General features: G+C 38.9%; 1 protein-coding gene across 3 annotated transcripts; it reads left to right on the top strand.

The window, feature by feature from the left end:
- The first annotated feature begins 1,727 nt into the window (after nt 1–1,727).
- Nucleotides 1,728–6,450, top strand: LOC575564 (retinol dehydrogenase 8). Of its 3 annotated transcripts, none has more exons than XM_003727039.3 (5): nt 1,728–1,808; nt 3,400–3,715; nt 4,541–4,720; nt 5,046–5,139; nt 5,937–6,450. In XM_003727039.3, the coding sequence occupies exons 2-5, from the start codon at nt 3,451–3,453 to the stop codon at nt 6,262–6,264; spliced, it is 867 nt and encodes a 288-aa protein (XP_003727087.2). In that variant the 5' UTR covers nt 1,728–1,808; nt 3,400–3,450; the 3' UTR covers nt 6,265–6,450. The 3 variants fall into 3 exon arrangements, with proteins under 3 accessions (XP_003727087.2, XP_781050.2, XP_030839173.1); XM_775957.5 differs by having other exon boundaries at nt 1,805–1,910; XM_030983313.1 differs by lacking the exon at nt 1,728–1,808 and adding an exon at nt 1,929–2,155.
- The last annotated feature ends 2,729 nt before the right edge of the window (nt 6,451–9,179 follow it).

Below are 9,179 nucleotides of genomic sequence, written 5' to 3'. Positions count from 1 at the left end.
TATGTTTAGGTACTTATACGTTTACTTTGTTGCTAAGTTATATTATACTGCAAATAAGTTTGTGTTTAATTATGTTTATGTAAAAGCATCAATATTGAACACGTTTATTTTATTCAATTGTATGTTATGGTTTGTATTACACATCTGGAGAAATAAAACAAAATTGTTAAAAAAAAATTAAAAAAAGTTGGCGTGCGTGTGTGTGTGTGTGTGTAGCAACATAACGTGGTATAAGTTAGAAAGTAACAGTACTGTAAAGGTGACATGTAATTGTGTCCCCACTCCTCCATGCTCAAGCTCTGATTGATACCCATGCTTTGTACCATCTTCGATGCCACCAGGAGAAAATATGCAGGCATACATGTGCTTAAAGGTACTATGTCCCTTTTGCAGCCAACCTCAAATGCTGTAGAACTTTGCAGGAATTATGAATATGTCATGTAACTATGTCCTATCTGTGAAATTTAAACGTGAGCAGTGTCCTCATATTCAAATTATGCAAGGAAATCTGTTTATTTGCTAGACTTCCCTGTCAGACACTATTGAGTGACTGACTGGCTTTGATTCTTCTTTGGTAATAACATACATGAAAAGAGTTGTAAAGGGTACATCATTTTTCTACATCAATAACCCACTTCTTGTGATGGCCAAGATTAAACTGATTGAATCTTTGTGCAGCATAAAACGTATGACCATTCGGTACAATTGTCTGAAAATCAAGACTATTACGTTTGGGCTCTATAGCCCTAAAGTCAACTTCACAACTAATAGTCGTTATTTTCCCACTTGAAGACATTTTCAAGCCCCACCTTTTTTAGAGAAGTTCTAAATTAGTATTATCTTTCAAATGCAGTTGGAATTTAACTTTTTCATTTTTTTGGCCTGCAAATGGGACATAGTACCTTTAACTGGATCTTCCTTGCAGATACGTAACAAAAGATTCCTGCCTAGCTGCAAACTAACGGGGCCACTTTCAAAAGGAAATATGCTTTTGTAATGATAATTACCTTTCGCTACCACTCGTCTGATAATACGAGCAGTACACAGTGCCTACCTTTACAGGAGGCAAGCGAAAGGAAATGGAGGAAAATTTCCTGAAATATTAATCAAAATTACTCGATTGGGCACGTGTTGGCACCAATCTGACATATAACATTGTAAAGAACTGTACATGAACAAATTCACTTTTTTTTTTCGTGAGCCGAAAGTAATCGGAAAAGTGACAAATTGCAGGTTTTAGGATTGTAAAATATTACTATTTTCACAATTGAAAGCTGCTATCACTAGCGTTAACTAGTCGGGTTTTCGCTCATTACGCCACTGGCTGTTATCATACAATGTAAGCAAATTTCTTGACACAATTTGGCTTTCGTATTCATATTTTTTCATCTGTTCGATTTTCCCCTTGTTCGTTCAAATAAGAAGTGAAATATTTAAAGATATTTCTTTCTGAAAAAAATCACTACTCAAGCTTTTCAATGATATTCGAACCTCGGACATCAAAGGTAACAGAACAAAAATAGATTCTATTGTGCAATCTTAGAAAACGGCAGCTGCTTTGAAAAATGTGTTGCCAGTTGGATCTCCAGCTCTTAAAACTCCTTGGTATAATAATACAACCATGGGTGTCGATCCGTAACTGATACCTATTCATCAGGGGGGATGATCTATTCATTCACCCCCCCCCCCCCTGATGAATAGGTATTACGTAAGGATCGACACCCATGTATACAACTATTCAGACGTGTGCCAGAGTTCAACCAGTATCGCTACGTAGAATCATGCATCCATAATAGAATCGGCTACCGGTAAGTTCATACGTGATACACCTACAGCCAACGCATACAAGTCTTTTCTACTAATACTACTGACGTTCAAGTACACGCTGTCTTTGTTACTGGAATCCTTTGGTAACTATATTCTAATGTAAATACTGTAGCAAAACCTCTATTTCGAGCCAGGGGGTGTTATCTGAGTTAAATTAATTTAATTAACGCCTTTCTGGCTCTGAATAGAAATAAGTGGTGAGGTGTTTGTTTGCGAAAAGAGCGAATTGCCGGCGAATCTTCCCGCCTTGCTCAGTAGACCAAAGGTTGTCATATGAAACGGCAGAAAATGAACTTTCTGGAAGTGAGATTTTCTCTTTGAAATTCAGGTACTGTTCGCCGAATGGCTTTTTGGTATTCTTTCTTCAAATTGTTTGTAATCACTCACGCGTGAAATATGAGTGGCATCAAATGAAAGAGGGGGATCTAAGTTTTACAGATATGTGTCATTTATTTATTATAATTGTGATTAAGTTATGATTAAACATCGATAATTCTCGGTTTCGTTTTTTTCTGGGACGCACTGTATACATGTATATACGTTCCATGTATGATGCAAATCACGGGATGTGTTATCAGGAAGATGAGAGTTTATCATGCTCTTACCTTGAGCGGGTCTCATTAATGTTGTTTGTTATTTGTCTTGGGAATTGTCAGTGACCTAGCTTCTTATTGGACTTTAACCCCCCATTTAAAACTTTTTGACAGTCTTAACCAGCTTACGCTGAGAATCTGCTGTGCGTTGTCATACAAGTTAACCTCTCAAATTGATTGCTCGAATTACTTTTCAAAGTTCTCAAATATCGGCATAATCTGGTCGACTATTGGCACAGCGGATAGTCTAGGAGGCTGTTCACACCGCAATGAGATAGCGCGGTCTATCGTAGCACCCCCTTTTTTCTAGCGCGCGATAGACCGGGCTATCTCTCGTGGACCACCCCCAAGAGGTGCTCCAGTGGCACGCCGTTTTGGCTCGCCGTGGCTCGCTGTTGGGCGGACCGAAACGACGTTGTACCTTCCAAACCGCAGAGATAGCGCGGTCTAGCGCGCGCTATCTCTGCCGGTGTGAACAGCCTCTAGGACTCTAGTACTGCTAAGGTCTATGTTAAAAATAAACACAATGACTGTGATTTCAATATGTTGCTAATTAAGAGTTTAAATGAAGCAACCCATAATTTACAGTTTTATTGAAGAAATTTCTAATCTCTCAAAAAAAATACGTTTACAGTTTGATGTACAAATATCTAAAAAATCAAAAAAAATTACCAGTTTTATTTGATTTTAATTTCGTTGATAAATTATTAGCAGTACAAGATGTCAATCCTTCCATGCACTCTGATGACGTCACGAACCACACGCACACCCTCTCTGTTTCTATCTCTCTCTCTCTCTCTCTCTCACACACACTTACTCTTCTCAGGGGTACCATAAAACAATTTAGAATTTTAAATTAATTATAATTAAAATGCTTTTCTTTCTCAGGGGAACCAAAAACAATTTAGAGTTTTAAAATGATTGTAAGTCAAATTCTTTTCTCTTTCTCTCTCTCTCCCTTTCTCCCTTTCTACCGCAGTCTTAACAATTAGGCTACGTCTCCCGTTATCACCGATTTCCCGCACGAAACATGGTTCCTCAAATCGTACTCATTACTGGGTGTTCGGCGGGCATCGGTCTCGCTACGGCCAAACGCCTCGCCTTCGACGTCGATCAGCGGTACATCGTCATCGCCACCGTGATCGTGATGTCGGAAAAGGCAGAATTAGTTGCTGCCGTAGGCGACGCCCTTGACAAAACAGTTTTCATCAGGGAGTTGGACGTCACAAACGATAAAAATATTTCAGATGTGGTTCGTGACGTCATCAGAGTGCAAGGAAGAATCGACATCTTAAGTAAGTCATTTCTTTCGGATTTAAAGATATTTAGCGCATGCACACAATTTATTAGTATATATATATATATATATATATATATTGACTGCTATGAGAGGCATCGCTTTTTCTATAGGCTTAAGGGACGCCCCGGCGCGCGTCGGGGTCATATCAGGATGCAACGTCCCCGAGAGCCACAATAGAAACAGCTACGCTTTGAATATTAAAGCAGTCGATGTATCTTTTATATACCAAATTCACTATCAAATCTACAAATAATTCTTACCTTATCCTTTTCTTAATAAAGACTGGTTCAAACATTACAGAAATTATGAAACAATGTCAGTAAATCTTCGCTGGAAAGTTGCCTGAATAGTTCGATCATTCGGGAATCGCAGACAAAAAGCACTGTATGGTATCCGCGCTCGCACAAAGAAACTTTTTACACGTAACACATTGGGGATCTCAGCAAAATTTATGCAGAGAGGTATATAATATACAAATAATACATAGCAGTGGGAGCATTTAAGTACGAATTACCCACACAAGGTACAGCATGTGGGTAATTTTACTAATACCCGAACAAAATTGTGTGTGTTATTTGTTTTATAAGATGATGTTTATAAAAAAGTATGTTTTATAACATGATTTTACTATTGGCTAATGACCGGTAATTAATAAAATTACGTGTTAGAAAAAATAAATGCCTGGTCACGTGTACGATCAAAACCAAACATTTGATAGACTGTAGACTGTAGAAGTAAATAGAATAACACGAACTTAAACTTGGCCAGTAATTTACAGTTTAGAATAACTGCAACTTGTCTTTTCTCCCCCTTTTTGCAGTCAACGTTGCAGGACTTGCTTTTAACGAGATTCCCGAAAGAGTCACGCGGGAACAGATCGACAAATTGTTCAATGTGAATACAATCGGACCTATCAGACTCGCGCAGGCGGTCTTGCCTCACATGAAAGAAAGACAAGCTGGGAAAATTGTGACTGTATCGAGCGACATGTCTAGGCAAGGTAACGCCCCCCCCCCCTCCCCCACTCTTTCTCTCTCTCTCTCTCTCTCTCTCACACACACACACACACACACACACTCTCTCTCTCTCTCTCTCTGCTTCTCTCTCTCTGTCTCTACTTCTCTCTCTCTCTCTTTCGCTCTGTCTTTCTCTAACAGGACTTTATTTTGTCTCTCATTTTTCTTTGACTCCTATGGGTTTTTTTTTAACTCTCTTCCCTCATCTTCCTTCCATTCGCCATGCACTCCCTTTCTATCACTATTTCCCTCTCTTTCCCCCTTACTCTTTAAAAATAAAATCCTTTTTATTTCCCTCTTTGTCCTCAGCTTGGCCATACTTCGATATTTACAGTGCAACAAAGTTCGGCGTAGAGGGTTTTTTCGAAGCTCTAGCAGCCAGCGTGAGAGCTTTCAGCATAAGGTAAGAACTATATACCTAGAGCCCGTTAATACTCATGAGGCGTCATTTGCCCGATTGCGTCAGTTACTATAATGCGGTCTATACCGCGGCATGTGATAGTGATATTGAGTTAGAACCGATGAGTGAAAGTTAAAATACGATCGAAAATGACGCTCTCATATGCAACAGTGATGAGTTTTAAGTAATTACTTGTTTGTATTTAACCAGACGTTCAGTAAAAACCAAACAAGTCTAAATACATGAATTGGAGTTTAATTAAAAAAAGATACACAAACGGAGCGTGTATATATTTCCCATGACATTTAGTTCATGATGAAGAAGAACAAAAATCGGTATAGAGGCAAGAGCTCTACAACGTGCGTCCAAAAAAAGGGCCCCACTTTGAAACCTATGTATAAATGGAACTTGTAACTTAAGCTCTATTTTAGAATAAGGAGAAAGAAAATAAAGGCTCGGTCAGATATCACGCGGTAAACTGCTGCTCCAAAAAATTCACCGCGGTTTTTTTTAAATGTGTAAATGAATGACAACTACGCGCAACAAATTTTTTGTTTTGTTTCAAACGATGCAGTTTTACTGCGTAATATATGTGTACGAGGCCTTATTCCTACCTTATTCCTACCTTTCCTTTCCCGGATGACTGAACAAGAGGTTTTCAAAATGTCTTGTCGAAATCATCTTTTCCCACATTTTATGTGTATCATCTATTCTCATAGGCACCTTTTATTCTTCGTCTTGTAGAATGAGGCCTGGTCTCCTCCCTTGTCTTTTCTTTTCCTATTATGATATTATTATAGGGTGTGTCTAGTCGAGCCAGGTCCCATCGCTACCGGGCTTTTAGGAGGTCTCCAAAATGACATGAAGAGGCTGATAAACGACGAAACCGTCAACGAGATCGACCATCGCCAACTCGTCGGTCTCAATCGTGACGTGTCCGACATGGACAAAACCCGAAGCGCGGATGACGTCGCAGCGGACCTGACCACGCGGTGTTTGGACGTGGATGAACCCGTGCTTAGACACCTCCTTCTGGAAGACAAATTTATGAAAGAAGCCACCGAGGTATTGGCGGACCTGACGGGAGAACGCGGGGTAGCCTTCATGCGCCAACAACTGGGACACTAATGCCCTCTGCACACAAAGGATCAGTACCATTGCGTTATCGCCTGGGATAATCGATACTATGAGGGCGCAATTAGCACATGCACATCAGAGCCATATATGCACATAGTTTGCCAACTTGGTTTCACTGTGTCCCAACATGGCGTATATTCTTTTGTGTTGTGCTTGTCCAACAAAACAGTAGTCGCCATATTGGCCCGAATTCACAAAGCAAGGTTTGAGCTCAGACCAAGGTTTGAGCTCAAACCTCCTTTTGTTCCGCCAAACCTCCTTTTGTTATTTACAAACCTGGTTTGGCGGAACAAAAGGAGGTTTGAGCTCAAACCTTGCTTTGTGAATTCGGGCCACCGTGTCCAACTCGAACCGCGTTGGCCAAACTCTGTGTAAAGATGGCTCTGATGCACAAGTTATGAACGCATTGTTTGATCTGTTTCTTTTGCAAGCACTTTTTGTACCAACATCAATCTCACATGCCACATCAGAGATCGCATTAGTCATTGACGCAATTCAACTTCAAGCAAATGACGTACATTATTCTGTGTGAATAATACCCATCACATAAGTTGTTAAAATGTCAAATTGAGATTATCAAGGTTCTCATATTGAAGCCACACTGTCCTACTTGTAGCTACTTGCTCCCTCTATATAGAAAACAATGCCTAATCGGTGACCATTGGTCCCCCATGATCCTCTTTTTCGTATGTTAATTGCGAGCTGAGTTGATGAGATAACCACCTGTCCAGTAACCTTCCAGCGCGGTCTTATCCCTCCTATAAAATATTGCAGATACGCTTTAAGAGAGTTGCATGACAACGATGGTTGCTTTTCCAATGATTTTAATAATATCAGAATATTTTAAGGATACCACAATTTCTAATGAAATGTAGTCCTTTCACAGAACGTGGCCTATATTCGTTTTCACCCTGGGGTTGTTTTGAATCAAACTTAAAAGCAATGACAGACGACAATTGTTTTTATTCATTGTATACATCATTCTGGATTACTTCACCAAAAAAAAAAAAAAATGTATCACTAATATCTGTTAAGACGCGTAGAGATGTATTTATAGCTTTATAAATCCAGATTGTTATTATAAGTTGAAGTAGGCCTATAGATTGCATGGTATACATGAGGAAGGTCATTTCCATATTAAAATGAGAAAATATATTGATCATAAATAAGAGCGCTCGGGAATTCCCCTAGAAAGTTGCATTGCGCTTGAGAGGGTCCCTTTATATTCACAAACTGTATTATGTAAATCACACAATAAAAACTTGCTAGACCCAACTAAATTTCACTTCTTCGAATATCATACTAATTGATACATGAGCTGATGAAATATTCCAGACTGTTTTCTGAGATCCAGCTTCATGCAAACTGTCATTCAAACTCTCCAAAAGCTGTACAATGTATTACATATCCAACATAGCTTAAATAATCAATTTGAAATGTACAGTCATCAATGAAAGAGTTGTTAAATAATCAATTCAAATCGTTCATGAATACGTCGATAAGTCATGTGGATTTAAATATTTTAGTCGGTGTTTTGATGCTTTTTTTGTGGAAGTTTTTAATACGAAATTGGCTACTGGTCATTTGATTGCATTTTGAACGAATGCAATGTCGTTGGGGGCAGCAGGCACGTCAAGCATAGAGATCTAATAGAGATCTCTATGACGTCAAGCTACCCACTTATATGCTGTAGCCCTCCTGTGTATGTATTCAACGTGATTGTTTCATTCCATCTTTGTATCCGCAAAATCGTTGTTCCGAATTAATGCATTGTCTGTTCTGAGCCAAAGGGCGTTATTTTTGTGTTGATTTAAATGAGTTCATGCCCTTTCTGCTACGAACAGACGACTTACGTGTTCATAAAAATATATGTTTGAAAATTATGAATGGAGGAACCAATAAATGAGTTAAATCAAATAAAATTCAAAGTTTAATTTATTTGTATTGTTCCACATAATATATGTACAAGTTCTGTTTTTAAAAATCCCTTTGTTTTTTTCTTATACCATAAAACAACAAAATATTCATAACAGCGACATCCCATTAGACCGACAACTCTCTAGACAGACACTGACATAAAGCTCACTTAACATACAAGTATGACAACCCGCTAGACCGCCAGCCCACGAGAACGATATCGACAAAACTTCCATGGGACCGAAAGAACACTAGAAAAACACAAGGGTAAACAGGATGATGTTAGTCTCGTTGTCAATCGGTCTGATGAAACCTCTTAAAAATGGCTAAAAGGCCCACGAAACCGACAGTGTCGGTCCCATGGGCTGTTGGTCTAGTAGGCTGTCGGACTCGCTGGCCGTTGGTTCTTTGTACCCTCAAAAATTGTTTCAGAAGGCCCGCTAAACTGTCATTGACAGTTTCATGGAATGTAGCCATTCAGAACAAATTATCCAGTAATCTATCGATATCTTACATAAGATATAATATCACATTTTAAATTAAAAAAGAAAACATATTCAAATGACCAGTAGTGAAATTAATAAGGAGATTGAATGAATGTAGTTGTAATTTGATATAAAGTGTTTTGAATATTATCTAGACATATATACTTATAGGTACAACATGATGGCGGGATTGTTTTTGAGCGCTGGGCCCCGTCTTACAAAGAGTCGATATCAATCACAACTTATTTGCGATTGATATCAATAGCAAATATGTACATGAGAGATAGGAGACTGCAAACTTGCGATTGATTGGAGGACTTGCGATTGATTTGGATCAATCGCAACTGTTTGTAAGACAGGGCCCTGGTGTATTTGATAGACCACAGCTATTTTTATTGTTATATCTTGCTTTGTTTGATTAAATTGTCACAGAATTTTTGGACTTGTGCCTATTCTCCCCCCCCCCCCCCCCCATCCCTCACCAAGAAATCCTGGATCCGCCAC

Source organism: Strongylocentrotus purpuratus, unplaced genomic scaffold (assembly GCF_000002235.5).
Source record: "Strongylocentrotus purpuratus isolate Spur 01 unplaced genomic scaffold, Spur_5.0 spur5_scaffold_13, whole genome shotgun sequence".
Taxonomy (NCBI): Eukaryota; Metazoa; Echinodermata; class Echinoidea; order Camarodonta; family Strongylocentrotidae; genus Strongylocentrotus; species Strongylocentrotus purpuratus.
Note: the sequence above shows the minus strand (reverse complement) of the source record. Positions and strands in the feature narration are given on the sequence as shown.